General features: G+C 40.8%; 6 protein-coding genes across 8 annotated transcripts in view; 1 reads left to right on the plus strand and 5 right to left on the minus strand.

Moving 5' to 3' along the window:
• LOC307035560 (glutamate receptor ionotropic, kainate 1) overlaps window positions 1–4,196 on the minus strand; it is a 31,162-nt gene extending 26,966 nt beyond the window's left edge. For 2 of the 3 annotated variants that reach the window (XM_079675057.1, XM_079675056.1), the window contains exon 1: window positions 3,799–4,193. In XM_079675057.1, the coding sequence (XP_079531183.1) occupies window positions 3,799–3,883 (85 nt within the window). In that variant the 5' untranslated portion in view covers window positions 3,884–4,193. Of the gene's footprint in view, window positions 1–3,798 lie in introns of all 3 variants that reach the window. The other variant, XM_079675058.1, reaches the window with a different exon arrangement.
• The window catches only part of LOC307035563 (uncharacterized protein), a 120,398-nt gene that overhangs the window by 9,804 nt on the left and 92,561 nt on the right, over window positions 1–18,033 (plus strand). The gene's annotated exons all lie outside the window — the stretch shown is intronic.
• On the minus strand, window positions 7,384–9,135 carry LOC307037067 (claudin-8-like). The gene has a single exon (XM_079677787.1). It carries the CDS (start codon window positions 9,034–9,036, stop codon window positions 7,945–7,947), a length of 1,092 nt encoding a protein of 363 aa, XP_079533913.1. The 5' UTR covers window positions 9,037–9,135; the 3' UTR covers window positions 7,384–7,944.
• Window positions 9,402–11,682, minus strand: cldn8.1 (claudin 8.1). Its single transcript, XM_079677788.1, has one exon. The coding sequence runs from the start codon at window positions 11,639–11,641 to the stop codon at window positions 10,871–10,873; it is 771 nt and encodes a 256-aa protein (XP_079533914.1). The 5' UTR covers window positions 11,642–11,682; the 3' UTR covers window positions 9,402–10,870.
• Window positions 12,414–13,880, minus strand: LOC307036188 (claudin-8-like). Its single transcript, XM_079676266.1, has one exon. The coding sequence runs from the start codon at window positions 13,812–13,814 to the stop codon at window positions 12,915–12,917; it is 900 nt and encodes a 299-aa protein (XP_079532392.1). The 5' UTR covers window positions 13,815–13,880; the 3' UTR covers window positions 12,414–12,914.
• On the minus strand, window positions 15,058–16,049 carry LOC307034893 (claudin-8-like; the record flags this gene model as incomplete). Its single annotated transcript, XM_079673819.1, has 1 exon — window positions 15,058–16,049. The coding sequence occupies exon 1, from the start codon at window positions 15,742–15,744 to the stop codon at window positions 15,058–15,060; it is 687 nt and encodes a 228-aa protein (XP_079529945.1). The 5' UTR covers window positions 15,745–16,049.

The following is an 18,033-nucleotide window of genomic DNA, read 5'->3' on the forward strand; positions in this document are numbered from 1 at the left end:
TTCAACAAAACGATTTAAAAAAAAAAAAAAAAAAAATCATCAGTTATTGTCATGCCCATGGCCACTATCAACCGTCCAGACATCTGGAGTGAAGCAGCAACCATACTCCACTTAATTTCTGGAAAATTGGTTTCAAATGAGCTTATATTCATGTGGTTGAAAACTGAGGAAGGAAATCATCAATGTTATCTCTTACATGCATTTTCAATTAAGAAACCCACAATACATAATGCACACATCCCAAGGAAAATAATGAAATCTGTCTCTAGCCAAGGCTTTCACATGTGTGGTCCAATGAGATTGAGCAAACATTGTTTTCCAAGGCGGCATATAATGAGTTACACTGGGGGCAGGTATTTTATTTAAAAAAGGGTAACTTGAGCACCTTGAAATCAAGCAACTGTGTTGGCACAGCTCAACCCTTCTGTGGTCTCTCTCAGACCAACAATGTAATGCGTAACGCACATCTTTGGAATTTCTGTACTGTTATTTGTTTAGTCAAACACTACCGTACACATAATACAACTGTGACTTTGTTCTAGCTTTTTTTCAAATGAATAGCAACAATTTGCCAGATTTGAAGCTTTGGCCTATACTCTAATATTGAATTAATGTAAGATATCACAGTATGTTTTAACATGAATTAAATTTGAAAAGTAAAATAAGATTAGAACATAGACATGGATGTATTTGACTAAGAAATAGATCCTGTTTTGTTTGTTTGCAACATAATCCTGTGGCCTGTGAACAGTCCTGCCTGAAGCTTTTTAGCCGCGCTGTGTGGTTGCATTTTTGAGCGTAACTCCAGAAATGGGTCATTGGATCATGGTTCAGTGCACCTTTTTGTATTCAGCTCCACCACATTGGCTGGAGTTGGGCAAACCAAAATAATAAATGGAATTAATTTCCAATACTGATGCAGAGAAAATAGGGAATAAGCATTTTACTCTTTCTGTTTGCAGATGACTCATGGATCAATAGACTTTTAGCAGGCAAATTGAGGAGAAAGTTAGAGCCGTCTGTGATCATATACTCCAGTAATTGAAAGTTTGAGCTAAGAGATGCATGTATTAAGCGTCTTTGGGTCTAGAAAAGCGCTATATAAATCCCATTTATTATTATTATTATTATTATGTATAACTGTAAAGTTGAAGCATGAATCACTCGACAAGCTTGACAAGCTGTTGTGCATTGTAGAGGAATAATGAATTCATCCGTACTCTGTCTTCAAAATATAATGAAAACCTCTATAATATCCTGCATATAAAAGCACATCTTCTTTTGCAAGGAACAAACATCGTTGTAATTTGAACACTGCAAGTTCACTAGTTTTTATCAGGGCTTCATTATTAATTCAATTTATAAAGAAGGGTTTGAAAAAAAAAAAAATGGGATGACGGCTACTAAAAAAAAGCATCGCCACAACTACCATTAATTACTTTCCAATATAATTTTCAGGATCACTGAGCCTCCATCTCATCTTTAATAGGCCAGACGATGCTGTGGGGGGCTGCACGCTTAGGAGGTCACAAAACAATAGATTCTGCTCGTGCCGCAGGCAAATGCTGATAAACCCTGAGGCTTGGCTTTTTATAGGGCCTCCGTTCCTCCCTTCAGTGCTCAGAGCAAGAAACATAACAGTGTTCAGGTTTAGGCAGCTGTGTCGACCTGTTTTAATCCAAATAGCCCAAATAACAGGTTAACATTAAGGAAATGATCTTTAGATCCTGATTCTAATCTGTGCAGTTATCAAATGAAGGGGAGTCTTTTAAGGCAGAGAGGCACAATGACGTAGTGTTTTGCTTTCTCCCCTCTCCCCATCCTGGGCTTGTTCCCAGTGAGCGCCCCCCACGCCCTCCTCAACAACACCACCAGCACCACTCCAACCTGGGCCCGTGCCAGACTGTGAATGAATGAGGAAGTCCTAACCAGTCTACTATGTTCGTTTGATGTGGAGCACTGAGGTTTCTCTGTTCAGAGGATAGCTGCTTGCGACTCAACTCAAAAACATTTAGACCGAAATAATTAAAATCAGGATTATAATCTGTATCAAAGCTACCTAATTTATAAAAGCGCTGGGTGTAAGACTCTTAGGGGGATGATTTTATTAAAGGATATTTCTCTGGCTGGTAGTTTATCAAACCTTTCACATCATATGGGTTGTATCATTAATTAATCAATCAGATGTCACCAATAAATGAAGCATGCAAGCAAGAGGAAAAAGGACTTTAACAAACTGCAAAAGGAAGTGGAGGCCAGGCCACAAGCTGCTGCTTCTGTGCTCTCCCCGATGATGAGATTTGGTCGCTGCCTAAGTACCATATTTGGGGAAGAGACTTTCTGCATAAAGAAGATTAGTGTTAGTTGTTTAAGGGCTTGAGGGAGAAGATTTACCATTATTACCAGCCCCAGTGCAGAGAGTGGAAGCCAGTCACAATCTGATGCCAGCACTTGCCAACACGGAGCAATGTTAATTGAACGAAGCCACCCACCATATGGGAGAGATTATGATGTGTGTGGGTCATGAAGAGAATGACAAAGATTAGGTGGCCTCAGAGAGTGATAGATGGTTTAGAGAGATTAACAATATAGTGCACAGATCGGGACTGATGGAACGGGAGGTGGCACCAGCCTATTAGCCTTCAAAGTTATGTAACGCACACGGCTCCATTTTAAAGTCTCTTTAGAAGTAGAAGAAATTCAGAAAAATACAAAGTTGCTTTGGGCATTGAGCGCAGCAAAAAGTCCTGAAGCCTAAATGAAAAACAAAATGTGATGCAATCTTCCAAACCATAAAAGGAGCAGAGAAAATGAATAGCAAATATCAGCTCCATTGTTACAAAGTTACATCAGAAATCAAAGGGGGATAGTTAGAGCCGGAGCTCCGTTTGTCTAATTAAAAGTGAAGGCAGAGCTCTTGTCAACTCTCAAAGGATTTACAGACCATTTGCAACTCGGATCCACAATCACAGATGTCACTGGCCATCATCATGTATGCATCAAGTCTAAATAACTTTCACTGAGACTGGCCACTCATTTCTATCGCTCTGTATCCATTTCACATTTCTCAGTGCCAAAAAACATCATACAAAGAGAATATGGTTTTAGACGCAGCTGTAGACCATCCTATAATCACTCATCTGCCTCTGATCTGCGCTGTCGACATGGTGGAACAGAGACGGACTCTGATTTTAGCCAATCAAAGTGGATTAAGATGATTTAGGAAAAAAAAGCCGATATAGTGGTTTCAGGGGAACAACACAGAACTCTGTCCTTAGTGTACCTCCCTTGTCCTTACAAGGAAATTCTACAAACATCATTCCACTATTGAATAACATAGGAATACAACTGTCCATTAGGTTTGTTACAGATAATATGATTGCATGATCCAGAAACAATTTTTATAGCTACAGTTCAATCTAAAAAAGCATCACACATTTACCATGAACACACAGTGATTCCCTTTTGTAATTTTCTGGTTTATCATGCGAGGAGTTAAAGGTTATCCTCCTCCCATTTAACTTAGCTACAGAGTCTGAGCTGCACTATGAGTATATCCTAACATTGCAAACTAAATATAATGTAATCTTGCAAAGAAGCGTTGCTCTATAGACAATAAGATGTGAAAAACATAATACAAAAAGTCAACTTTTTACTAACACATAGTATACAATGAAAGATAGACTAGGTAGGTGACGCCAAAGGGAAATTACCTTCAACCTGGAACACATAACAAACTGCGGACTGTATATTAACACATAGGAATTAATTAAAAGGATAGACAGTTTCACCACTTACCTATTCTCAGGACCTGCTGCGAAGTGAGCCACAACTCTGCTATAAAGTACAGCAGTGAAAATAACAGTCCCTTCCCTTTCGCCATGGTCCTCTCTCCAGAGTCAAATGTAACATTGATATCAGTTTTTCTGCCCTCTGTAAATCATGCTGATAACTTGCCAGTCCTTGTATCCGTAAAGAAAATAAACTGGCATCCGATCCGCATCCATCCCTCACACATTGTGATGAGAAAAATAAAACACACACTCCACCTGCAGCCGTCACTGATCAAAACTCCTGTTTTCCCATTTTAAAATCCTTTCTGTGCCAGTAAGGTTTTGCTTCCCATATTCACTGTCCAGACATCCCTCTTATCATGTGTTTTCTTTCTGGTTCACACTTGAATTGTAGACAGCAACTGAGGAGGAGCACTGTGCGCCCAGCTCCTCCTGTCAAGCTTACAATAATGAAAACTGTCTGGTGTGATTACCGTTTTCAAAATAAAAGGTGAACTGGCAACCCCAACAATAGAGAAAAAATAAACAAAATTTAAAATACTTATAGATAGAAATTATACACATTTTATTAGAATCTTTAAATAAATCTGACCCTTAATTATAATTTTTCCAGTGCCGTGGATATTTATTTATTTTATTTATATATTTTAATAATCTTAGTCATATATTTTTCATTTTTTCCCTAAATGCAGTTGATTGCTATATTCAATCCATCAGGGGTTTCTTATGACGCTATTTACCTAATCTCCAATTCTTTATTCATGTACACATTTGTATTTGAAATTGCAAAAGGATATTTGAACTATCTTCTACAATGGTTTTATTCTGACATCTTGCCTGCCATGTTTCCTGTCTCCCTCTTGCCATCTGTGGCTGACTTGACACCGCTGAGCATCCCTCCCGTGCAGGCGCTCAATTGAGGGCACAGCCAAGCCACTAATCCGCAAACATGGATACGTCCTGAAGATTAACTTCAAATCTGGCAACATTCGACCTCGACAACGTCTTTGCTTTGGTACACCGAGGAATGATTAAATCTTTGCTCCAGTCCTGATGGAAACGCAAATCTAATCTTCAAACTGGTCTGTGGCGCTCTCTTGAAGATTAACTACCTCAAACTGTTTATATGACACAGTCTCATAGTAGAATAAAATGTGTTCACATTACCTTAAGAGGTTTGGGATAGAAGTTAAAAAGTTGTCTTGGTTGCTCAGCTGCAACGATCATCAACTGGTGTTAAAGCTGCACCCACTGCTCCCTAAGGAGGCACCATGGGGTGTTCGTTGGTTTTTGGGATTACTGTAATCTCACTATGATTTAATTCACCAGAAATAAGTAAAATTAGAGAGAAAATATTTTATCTTTAGGGGCTCAAAGTGTAGAGTCTCTTCATGAGGTGAAAGCATTAAATATAAGTTAAACCATAAAACAAGTCTCGTATAGAGAATATAAGCATCTTTTTTAAATCATCTCCATGTTTGTCAGTTTCCAACAACAGCCTGTACTATGACCAGTTTCTAAGGTTTGAAATGTATGTGTTGTTAAAGGGCCCATGTCTTGCTTTTCTGGTTATTACCCGTCCCCTTGTGTGTTATGTAGCTTGTTCTGCATGTAAACGGTCTGCAGAGTCACAAACCCTCAAAGTTCACCCTGTAGCGAGTAGAACTCTAACACTGAAAAGACCTGTCTATGCTGCCCCAGAACGCTTCGTTGGACATTTCTCATTTTCCATTGTTTACTTCTTGGGTATAGTGACGTATTTCGGGTATAGTGACGTAACGGTTACGTCCGCGGAGCCGTTACGTTTGGCCCAATCCGCGGACTTCCTCACACACTCGGCGGGACGTTGCGAGGCTCGCTGCTGCAAGGAGCGGGACACTGTGAGCTGGCTCACTGGTGTGGGGTCGGCGAGACATTGAGACACTGCGGAACTCAGCCTGGGCACACACACACAAACTCCTAGCCAGGCTGTGTGTGTGTGTGTGCCCAGGCTGAGTTCCGCGCAGACGGCCACTGGGCTCACAGGGAGGGGGGGGGGGGCAGGAGCTCCAACAAGCCGTTTAGGACGGAGAGTAAGTACACATACTATAAAGAGATGCTTGGGGGTCGTGTGGCGCAGTGGGTTGTCTGTAGGTGTTCGGATCAGGGGGTCACAGGTTCAAAACCCCACTGCAGTCAGCATGTCGTTGTGTCCCTGAGACACTTCACCCCAAATTGCTCCTGTGGGGATTGCCCACAGGATTGAGTATGGAAGTCGCTTTGGATAAAAGCGTCTAACAAGTAACATGTAATGTAATGCTGTATGAGAAACCAATGTGAGTTTGGAAAATTGCACAATATACATTTATTTTAGTATACCTCAACAATGAAATTATGATCAGTAGAAATGGCCATGACATGGGACCTTTTTAATAAAGCTTCAGCTAAAGAAGTGCAGTGAAAGGAGGGCATTATCCCTCTGGAGCCTGCTCAGGGAGTCCAGGGTTTGGATGCTCCTCACATTCTCTGGTGCACTCTAGTGGTGAAAAGTCAGTGTTGAGGTTTGATTCCGGCCACAATGTTGATGGCATAACAAATCATGCAATAATCACAACACACACAGTATTTGCTGTTGATACAAAGCTGAGATATATTTAAATATATCCATATATCCTTCACTGCAAACATTGCTGCTAGAACCCGCTGCTGCAGATACACGCTTTACAATATCAGGAGGATACGTCCCCTCCTGACCCAGAAATCAGCGCAGGTTCTGGTCCAGGCTCTCGTCATCTCACGCCTAGACTACTGCAACTCCCTCCTGGCTGGTCTACCTGCATGTGCCATCCGACCTCTGCAGCTCATCCAGAATGCAGCGGCTCGTCTGGTCTTCAACCTTCCAAAATGTTCCCAAACCACGCCGCTCCTCTGCTCCCTTCACTGGCTTCCAGTAACTGCTAGAATCCACTTCAAGACACTGGTACTTGCGTACCATGCTGCGAATGGATCTGGTCCTTCCTACATCCAGACATGGTTAAACCGTACACCCCAGCACGTGCACTCCGCATCGGCCAAACAGCTCGCTGTACCCGCACTGCGAGGGGGACCCAAGTTCCCATCAGCAAAAACACGTGGGTTTGCTATCCTGGCTCCAAAATGGTGGAATGAGCTCCCCATTGAAATCAGGACAGCAGAAAGCTTACACATCTTCCGGCGCAGACTGAAAACTCATCTCTTTCGACTCCACTTCGAGCGATAGAATTACTAACAAAGAACTGCTAACAGAGCACTTATATACTAATAAAGGACTGGCTTATCTAAAGCCAGTTGAGTAGCACTTGAAATGTTTGGCTCTATGAAACCTGATGTACTTATATGATTCTGTTTTCTTCAAGGTTGTATCTTCCTGATCGAATGTACTTATTGTAAGTCGCTTTGGATAAAAGCGTCAGCTAAATGCAATGTAAAGTAAAATAGTTCAATAGCTCTTTACCATGTGTCTGTGAAGACGCATTCAGGCGGTCTCATCTTTTTACCTTATATTGTCTGGAATTCAAAGGCTTTGAGTTCAGTACAATTGTAATGCAAATGAAGAGCTTAAAACAACACATTTACCATGATGACCACAGTTTATTCAGTAGCAATTCATATTTTCTTATTTTGCTATAGTGCAATACATCCTAGAAAACATTTTGGACGTTCCACTTAACAATCGTCATTTAACATTGTTGTTTATTGGGAAGTTATTAATACAAACGTATGACAAACAACTCTCACAAATAGCTTTGAATTAGTTATACCGTTAGTAAAAGACAATTAAAAATAACACACTAAAACATAACCAACACACATTCTTTACATATAAGACGGATACAAAAGATGCAAAACACAGGTTCTTTCTATTTTGAAAAAACAAGTTTGAAACAGCCCACCGGAATCTATATTTACACTAACATCACTAGCAGTTATATTCAACCTTGTCTTTTTTGTGTATTAATTGTAAAAAATCAACAACAGATAGAAAAGCAATTTAGTCTGGGCGTCGGGCATTAATTGACCTTCATCCTGCCTCTTATGTACAGCAGTTGAAATAAGCTTGTGATGATGAACTATAATGCATAGTGTCTTTTAATGTTTAACCAGTTAATAAAAACCCACTCACAATCTTTGTCTAGATGTATACACCAGGGCCGCTTCCACTGCGAGACTGTAGTTGTCTCCTTGATGATGTATACCCTATGAACACAGGAGTGTGTGGAACCGGATGAATACTGGACTGGTAGGATGCAGCAGGATTGCTCATATAAGTCAGGGAATATGGTGTGGTGTTCTGGCTCATATACAAAGAGTTGCCTGGTGTATACAAGCTCTCAACATGGTTAGAACTGTGCATGGAGGAATGGTGAGCCAGGCTGTCTTGATATAACATTGACTGATTGTCAGGCAAACCTGGATTATAGACGACAGGAGGGCTGATTAATGTTCCATCATTTGTCATCACTCGGGGGATGTTTTGCATTGGTGTTTCAAATTGTTGTCCAACATAGCCATTGGCCTGCAGAGAAGGATGGTAAGCATTTGATGGGAGGCTGGGAACATTCGAAATGGGATGATACCTCATTAGAGTCGGCCTGCTGGCTGCTGGCTTGTAACGTAGCAAGTTGGCTTGGTTGTACACGTTGAATGAGCCTTTCTCTGAAGGTCTACGGCGGCAGACGAACAACATGCCTGAGGCGAAAAGGAAGGCGCTGGTCACCCAACCTATGTAGAGAGCCTCTCCAAGCTCCCTTCTCTCAGCATCGATTAGCAAAGGATTATAAAAATCTCGAATTATGACATGACCAGTCCACGACACGGGGATAATGACAGAGACACAGGCCATGAACTGCATACCACCTGCAACCTGGAGGATGATAGTTTTGGCCCGATCATTTTCCTGAATACAGGATATACAACGCATTCCTGCCATTGCCACAAGGAGCCCCAGTCCCGACAGGGCCAGAGAACAACACATCAGACCCCTGGCTGCCTGTAAATCCGCGGGTAGGAACAGCAGGGAATCGTACACCTTACACTGCATCCTGATGTTGGCTTGTCTGTAGCAGTTCATCCACAAGCCCTCCCAACGGGTTTCCATTACAATTATGTTTGCCCCAATGAAAGCTGTCACCTTCCACATGGGCATCCCTGTAGTAGCCGCCGCCCCGATCAGGCCAAACAGCCCGACACACATTGCGGCTATCTCAGAAAATCCTTGAACCATTTCGCAGTCTTCACGAGGTCAGCTATGTCCACATTAGAGTAGTTCACGTCGAAATCAAGTTCTGATGTTCTAGTATAACATCACAGACTCTTAGTGGGAGACGTGTCTAAGGCAGCAAGGATTCTGTTATCTGACGCAGTTTATATGCTGTAAGAGGTGGTTTGTTATGGGAACGATGCTGTGCTGTCCCCTGGTTGGCTCAGGGCAATGGGGGTAAAGAGGACCTCTGCTTGTTTTGTGTTTATGGTTCCTCGGGCAATAGTGGTATATCTGGGCCATCAGCTACTCCAGCATTAAACCAAGATATCACAACAAGATGTACCAAAAACTGCTCACAACTTCAGATTTTTTTTAAATCACTTGAAATGTTTTTATTCTCTCATTATATTGCATTAAAATGTAACATATATATATAAACATATAGTACAATGAAGCACATTCACTCCAGTAGTACCTCTGTTGTCCACAAGGTTGCAGAAATGGCTTTTAAAGTAGTGAAACAGAGAGGAAGCTCACATCACACAGTTGAGTGTGAAAATATTCAAATTTCAATGTAAAAAAAAACAACATAGACAAATGGGTTATTCATTTTGCTGTGACATTGAGTAACAGGGGAAAAAACAACATCAACACATATTTTCAGTATGAAACATCAATAAAATGATGTATAAGAAATTGAGATTCTACAGTGGCAGCTTGCTCTTATACTCAGTGAAAATGAAATGTGCTGACCTAATGGTTCAAGAGCTAATAAACTGCACTGCTGGGATCACCCTGGAGATGAACTTGAAAACGTCTCAAGCTTTGAATGCAAAGTGACTTGCAAATTCTTTAATAATGAAATTACTGTGAGGTTGTCTCTGTCTGGCTTCTTCACAAACACTACGCTATACACACCTTTAACAAACAGTCTTAAACCTGCATCTCATGTTTACTCAGCCCTTTGTTCCGTTTCAGTCAGCTCCCAAAAGCCCCAGGGCACAATACCAAAGTTAAACAAAGACTTACAATTATGTTTTGGTTGAATAGACCCACACAAAGTGTTTTGAGTCTTAGACATGCATACCTCTGTTATTCTCACACAATCAGTCACCAATAAATAATTTACTGTCCTAAGGGTAGTACCTGTGACTTCCTCATTCCATGTCTAAAAGTGCGTTAAACTGGAGCAACTGGCCAACTGAGCAGGATTATATGAGGACACTGTGTAGAGTGTACTTGTAAGATAGTAAATAAATCACAAGGATGTGTGACTTAATGTGCATGTGTGTTTTGTCCAATGGATCAGGGATATACATTTGAATATGCCGTTCAAGCACAGGTTATGTTTTAAGAATGAAAATAATTATTATCTAGTATAATTATAAAAACTGTCTCTATAACTACATGGCTCTCTCCTATGTACCAAAAACAGCATTTTAACAGTAAACAAATATACACCTGTCTTGTGTTTATTACCCAATGCCGGTATATACAGCATGCACATACAACATTTGGAACCTAATATACACTAAAAAGGGTGTCAATAGAAATATGATTATACAACACATATACAAGTAATGTAAATCATGTATTGACTTATACAGTCCGTGTTAAAATTGTGATTATAGATTGAAAACAAGATTGTGTGCTTTTTAACAAAAATCACACTCAGATAACGTATAAAGAAGTGATTGTATTCACAGCATATTTATTGAAATGTGTTCTTTGTTTGCTTTAACCTATAATAGTTTGAAATGTTTGATAGATTGTATTGCCAAGGAACGACATATCAAAAAGAAATCCCCTTGTGTATATAATACACCATATCTGTGTTCATCATCACCTCAATCTGTTAGTGTTCAGAGATTTGCCACTCCCTTTCAGAGGGGTGTCTGGATGAGTAGCTGTAGACGGTTGATGGATGTCTTGACAGCATCGGCTGAAACTGGGGTTGTGTTTGGGGAAGTAGCACCATCTGTTGAGGCTGCAGAGGCTGAGGGTAGGCCATGTAGTCAGAGTTCCTCGAGTACATGTACCTCGCTGGACCTTTTTCTTCCGACTGCACATTGCAACAAATAAAAATGCATCCTCCAGCGAAAAAGAAAGCGGAGGCCACCCAGCCAATGTAGAGAGCCTCTCCAAGCTCCCTGCGCTGAGCGTCAATCAGCAGAGGGTTGTAGAAGTCCCTGATGATGACGTGACCTGTCCAAGACACGGGGATGATAACGCAGATGCAAGCCAATAGGACCAAGCTTCCTGCAATGATGAGGACCAGCCGCTTAGCCCGGTCGTTGTTTTGGATGCATGACGTGCACTGAAGACCCACCATGCTGATTAGAAGACCAAGACCACCCAGTGCCAGAGAGCAGCACATTAGCCCCCTCGCTGCCTGCAGATCAGGGGGCAGAGCTAGGAGAGAGTCATACACCTTACACTGCATTCTGATGTCGGCCTGACGATAACAATTCATCCACAGACCCTCAAAGCGGGTTTCAAACACAATGATGTTCTCCCCAATGAAGGCTGTGACTCGCCACATCGGCATCCCAGTGCTGGCTGCTGCCCCGATCAGCCCGACCAGGGTCAAGATCAGAGCCACTAGCTCCAGTGCTGAGTTGGCCATGCTTTCCTCCTCTTATTCCTCCAAACTCATGCGTTCAATAATGTGTGGACACAGTGTGACTATAGAATGGAAGAAGTGGAGTGTATTTGCATCCCAGTGGAGGAGGAGCAGGTCGGTGTTCACCTGTTCTGCCTCCTCCCTGTGGACAGGACACTAACATGGGAGGGGTGGGAAATGCAACAGGTTGCCAGGAAACTGAATACCCCAGGCCATTTATTTTCTTTGTAAACCTATCCCGGGAGATTATATAAGCTGCCGCCTTGGGTATTAAGAAGTCTCGATTTACATTCTTGGATCACGTTTTACAGGGAAAATAAAAACAAAAATGGGGTGTTTATTTACAAGAGCGGGATTTTTAAATTCATCAAATTGTTACTAGCTGTGACTTAATGTTAACGTTATACCAGTTATAAAAGAACATTGAGAAACATCATATTTTTTTATATTAGTGTGTCTTTTATCATGGGATAGGGGTAATACTTGTGTACCAATGTGTCACTGTCAGTATAGGATTTATTATTTTGGTCCCTTGTGTGTGTCTGTGCTCAGGAAATGGCTAGCAGTTGGAGCTCTGGCTTGTTTGAAATATCTTGGCTGGTTTGCTGTGTGGGTGGACCTGTGAGGACAGTCTGGTTTTACCAGTTAAATAACATTTACACTGACGACAATGGAAACAACATACCAACCTTCCACTTACAGACCCGTGAGCTAAATGGGTGCAGTTTCAGTAGGACGCCTCATTGTATTAGGCAACAGAAGAAAAAAACACAACTTATTTTTGTTAACATTATCCCTTTATTGAAAACCACAAAAGCCATTTTATCTCATCATTTAAATAAAAAAAAAAAAGGTACATTCACAACAAAAACTCAGCAGTAAAAACAATCATATGGATGTATATTATCTGAAGGCCTAGTGCATAATTTGTTCTCAAAGAGCATGTCAGAGGCAGTTAGGACAGTGATATCAGTCACTTTTGTATTACGCTGTTACAGGTTAAATACTTTTGAATGACTGATATGATTTAGTGTTAACTACACATATGTCAACAAACAATACATACAGTAATTCAGCACAATGCATGATGATCAAAACACAATCGGTTCAATAAGGAATTTCCACCTCAGTAATAAACGTGGCCCTCTTTGAGGAAGTAATAAAAGATTTGTCCATTTCCAGTGACGGGCTTTGGTCCTATTAGTCCGTTAACACTCATTCAAATGTGTCACGTCTTTAAAAACAAAATAGTCCAAAAAGGTCTTGAATTTCCTTACTAGTACTGACTTGGTGTGTATGCCACAGACCCAGGTGGGGGTACTGAGTAGGCAGGCTGGTACCCAGGCTGGTAGCCAGGCTGGTATGTGTAAGCTGGCTGGTACGAGTAAGCAGGCTGATAAGCGTATCCAGGCTGGTAGATATTTCCATTGTTGTATACAATCCTCTCATCTGATTCCTGGGTGCGGGGAGCGTGACGGCACAGCAGGATCACTCCCGCAGTGAAAAGCAAAGCGGAAGTCACCCAGCCGATGTAAAGAGCCTCACCGAGCTCCCTGCGCTGGGCATCGATCAGCAGAGGGTTGTAGAAATCCCTGATGATGACATGGGCGGTCCAGGACACAGGGATTATGCTAGTGAGGCAGGCCAGAAGGAACAGACAGCCCCCAGCCACAAGAACAATATGCTTGGTGCGAGCCCGATGGTCCACAATTTTGGTACACTTCATTCCAACTGCTGAAACGACGAGGGCGACGCAGGACAGGGCCACGGAGCTGCACATCAGACCCCTGGCAGCCTGGAGGTCCGGGGGCAGAAACAGTAGAGAATCGTACACCTTGCACTGCATTCTGATATTGGCTTGTCTGTAGCAGTTCATCCACAAACCTTCCCACCGAGTCTCCATGACAATAATGTTCTCTTCTATGAACGCTGTTACCTTCCACATCGGCAGGCCCGTCACAGCTGCCACTCCAATGAGTCCAATGAAGCCGATGATGAGGGCCACTACCTCACAACAGATGGCATCCTTACGGTCCTTCTTCTCAACTCTCTTTTTTTCCTCTTCTACAGAGTCTTGATAATCGGCATATGTCTTGGCTTGCTTCTCATCGTAGTAAGAGCCTGCGTAAGATTGAGGCGGCTTGCTGTAACCACTGTAAGCAGTGTAAGCGGCCATTGCTACCACAGAGAGCCAAGAATAGACCTTTGGATGTTCTCTGCCGGCTCTGGAAAAAAGTATGAAGAGAAAAGCAAGTCAAGGAACTTATACACCCAGAATAAGATGCTAAGTATGCAATCTTACTGGTTGAGCTGCTTCACAGCCAGAGGCATGGGAACACAACAGAGAGTGGCGCTTCTTTTGAAATGCAAATGCAATCACCCGACAAACAATCAACCATTTGGTCTCATGATTAAGTAGATTTAATCAAAAACAAATTGAATCACTTCATGAAGTAACTTTTGATCCAAGCATATTGATCAAAGCATTTTTTGAAATATGGTCAAGTTTAAGACATTTCAACACCACTTTAATACTAGATTGAACAATATTTTAAATGTATTTAATGATATCAAGTTTTCTGTTTAGATTATGAACTATCGAAAACGTTACTATAAACATGAAAATACATAGTCTAGAATATCCTAATTGTCACCCGTTAGGAGCTAAGACTTGCTTGGTAACAATTGTGGTGTTGCCAGAGTGGGGATTGGCTCACGTAAAAGGCGTCAGGGGTCTGCTGCGATGTCTGCAACCCACCTCATACCTCTGTCTAAAACAATTAGTATGAAATCTAATTTTGGATACAAATGTTGTCAAACAAAGATTCCACATAGACAGTGTCTTTTTTTTAGAATAGTTGATAATCTGTTGTCTCTCTCAGACTGTAATCTGATAGGACGATCTCAGAGATGTCAAACTGTCTCCTCCTTCAAATGTAACCTGAGCCGATAAAAAGGTGTTGAGCATAGAAACCCAAGTAGGATTGGTTTCATTGTAACATAGTGTCTATGTGCCAGCCATTTGCACCTTGCTACTGCAAAACTAAAGTCTTCCTGGCCTACCTTTAGACAACCTGTACAGTTTTGAAAATATAAATATATCTGCATTTGGTAATAAATTAATATCTGAAAGGTAATACCAAGAGGTCTCAAAAGTGTTGTGGGAAATGGTAGAAAAAATACAATCACACAAGTGAATAAGGACAAAACACATTTATTTAGCTCTGACTTATTTTGTGTGACTCTAGTCTCAAATTATTATCAAATCATAAATATTAAAAGCATTTGAACAGTCAAAATTACAGCTACAAAAAAAGGCATAAAAACGACATGATAGATTCTATATATATATAGACTGTATAGAGTTGTGCGAGAAATGTTAATATGTTAAACTAATGGAAGATGTACAGTTCAGTTCTTTACACATATTCTTGATGCTTATAAGAGCTAGATGGCGTCCTCCCAAGGTACACGCTCCCCTCTTTCTGTATGCTCACCGCAATAAGATGCACATCAGTATAAGGCTCTTCCTCCTTTGATCTACGTTTGCAGTAGCTTGACAGAAGGATGACCCCGGTGATCAGCAGAATGCCAGAAGTGGCCCAGCCAATAAACAGGGCCTCTCCCAGCTCCCGTTTCTGAGAATCCACCACCAGTGAGCTGTAGAAGTTCCTGATGACGGTGTGGGCCACCCAGCTAACAGGGATGAGCGTGGTCAGAAAGGAAAGCAGATAAAAGCTACCCCCTAAAGCCAACGTGATGTTCTTGCTCTTTGGGTTGTCGCCACAGCAGTTGCTCTTCTTGGTCCCACATCCTGTGACGAACAGGGAGAGGACCACCAGGACTATGGACACACACATGAGCCCCCGGGCTGCCTGCAGGTCTGGGGGGAGAATGAGCAGCGAGTCGTAGACCTTGCACTGCATGTTGATGTCGGCCTGTCTGTAGCAGTTCATCCACAAGCCCTCCCAGAGTTCCTCCATGACTATGAGATTGGCACCAATGAAGGCAGAGACCCTCCACATGGGCAGGGCAGTGACAGCGATGGTCCCACACAGGCCGATGGAGCCCAGGACCAGGGCCAGGACCTCCAGCTTTGCTCTCATGGCTCCGAAGAAAGTGCTTGTGTCTCGTATCTTGTGTTATGAAAAGACTGCTCAACCAATCTTTTCTGCTAGGCTGTAAATCTGTGTTATAATATCCTCATGCCTGCAATGTCATCCTACTGGTTTTCGTTGGCTTGACCTCTATTCCTACCATGGTTTCAGTGCCAACTCCTCTGCATTTCTCTGATAAACAAACAAGTGTTACAGATTGACCATCATTTCTCATCATGCATGACAAGCACATATACAAAGAAAGAGTATGACTATGTCGACTTGTGGAAACCCTGCAAGTTTAGTGTTGGGGATTAAAGTTTACACAGTTTTAAGTATGTTCTACGTCTTGGGCTTTTGAAACCTCTTCAAACTCAATTGGATTTTCAAAAATAAAACTTTATGTCTTAATTATTACATGAAGATAAATTACACTTACTGCTTTGGAAGGACCACCTTTTCACAATCGTATGTTCCTTTACTGTAGTACATTTTTATGTTGCGCTCATCTGCCCCTTAAATGACCAGAGTCACTTGATGTGGCAAGTAATCTGACAACGGAACATTGTTCGGCCTATTTCCTGTTTATTCACAATCAGTCTGCAAATCATGGACTGAAATACATAGGGGGAAGAAGTACTTTACACTTGTTACATATATTTTACGTAAGCAAAACTAATAATACTACATTGTAGAAATCCTCTAGTACAAGTAAAAGACCTGTGTTAAATGTTGTACTTATTAAATATATGGGTCATTCTACCGAATTAGTACGAAGTGCGGTCCCACAACAAGAAAAACTATTTAACAAAACAATTAAGTATTCAGACATAGATATTTACTAAGAATATGTTATGGTCTATTTAAACAGAAGGTAGATAGTGATAAGCTTGATATATACAAAAACATCATTTATAGGGTACTTTCTATTGGGAAGTAGCTGTCCCCTACCCTGACATTTTAAATGTAGTTCAATGGTGTATTTAGAAGAACTTGATGATTACATTCAAACAGAAGTTGGAATATTTAGATTTATTGTGGGTATCATTTTTTAATAAAAAAACGATACTCAAAAAAATCACGTCCCCAGTTTTCATGTCACTACCAAGGGGTTTTAGTCCAATGGCTGAGCCTGGTTTTTAGCCACACCCCTGCACTTTTGACTGGGCAGTGACATTGCATTCCTGTCCCTCATGGCAAGTAGCTATATCCCTTACTTATTATATAAATCTGTTCCAAAATCTGAAAATCGGCGTGTAACCTTAAGAATTGTCACTACCGAACACATATTATCTTCAATTAAGTCAACTTTTTCAGGGTTTTATGCAAAGTATTATGTTTTTATGCGTGTAAACCTCTTCAGAAACGTGTATGCTAGCCATGTACTTGCTAGCATTCTTTAGTTATGCTCAATTTTAGCTAGAATCGTCACTAACGAAACAGTCACTATACCAAAACATATGGTTACGTTTCGGTAATTGACATGATCGTTTCGGTAGTGACTAAATGGAATGGTAAGTAGGTAAATCCCACCATTTTGAAATAAATGTGTTTTTAAAGTTTGAAAATCAGTGTGTTACTTTAAAGGTCTCCTATTATACTATTGTTAGGCATATATTATAGGTCTCAGATATAGAAAAAACATGTCTATGAAGTGTTTTGCTCAAAATACCAAACAGATCATGCAGATTCTAGCCTCATCCCCCTCTATTTCAGCCTGTTACTAAAGTGCTGATTCTGGGTCAGTAGCTTCAAACATTCACACTTCAACATAAGGCACGTTATGAGTTAAGATTAAGCAATAAGGTTGAGGGAATATGATACAACCTTGAGAACAAAATACTGCAGTCCCTACCGAAACAGTGGATGTTTTATTATAAGTATATTGACTTATCAACTAAAATGATATGATACTGATTGGTTTAATGTATGTTCAATTTCAACAATCATAAACTCTGGAATCAATATGATCAGTATTATGCATTTTACAAAGAAAGTTTGCATTGTGATTTTTATGAATTGTATCAATTTAACTTTGAAATTTGATAAAAAATTCACTTTTATTAATTTAATTGTGAAAACCCCAAAATATTTGTTAAAATACTATTTAGAGAAGGGAAGGTAAAACAATCTTAACAGGTTAATATAATACTTTTTTACTACAGTGTATGTACCATGTTTCGGTAGTGACCATTTTTGGTAGAGGAAGAACAATCCAATATAGTCTGAAAATACGATATAAACATGTACGGTTCTTTTACTAGATATGTGTAATTTGGATAATGGTACAAAATATAT

The sequence above is a fragment of the Notothenia rossii genome (assembly GCF_949606895.1).
Source record: "Notothenia rossii genome assembly, chromosome: 4".
NCBI lineage: Eukaryota > Metazoa > Chordata > Actinopteri > Perciformes > Nototheniidae > Notothenia > Notothenia rossii.

Bases quoted from the DNA above. Each gene is read 5' to 3' on its own strand.
- LOC307037067 (XM_079677787.1), bottom strand. From the start codon at position 9,036: ATGGTTCAAGGATTTTCTGAGATAGCCGCAATGTGTGTCGGGCTGTTT.
- cldn8.1 (XM_079677788.1), bottom strand. From the start codon at position 11,641: ATGGCCAACTCAGCACTGGAGCTAGTGGCTCTGATCTTGACCCTGGTC.
- LOC307036188 (XM_079676266.1), bottom strand. From the start codon at position 13,814: ATGGCCGCTTACACTGCTTACAGTGGTTACAGCAAGCCGCCTCAATCT.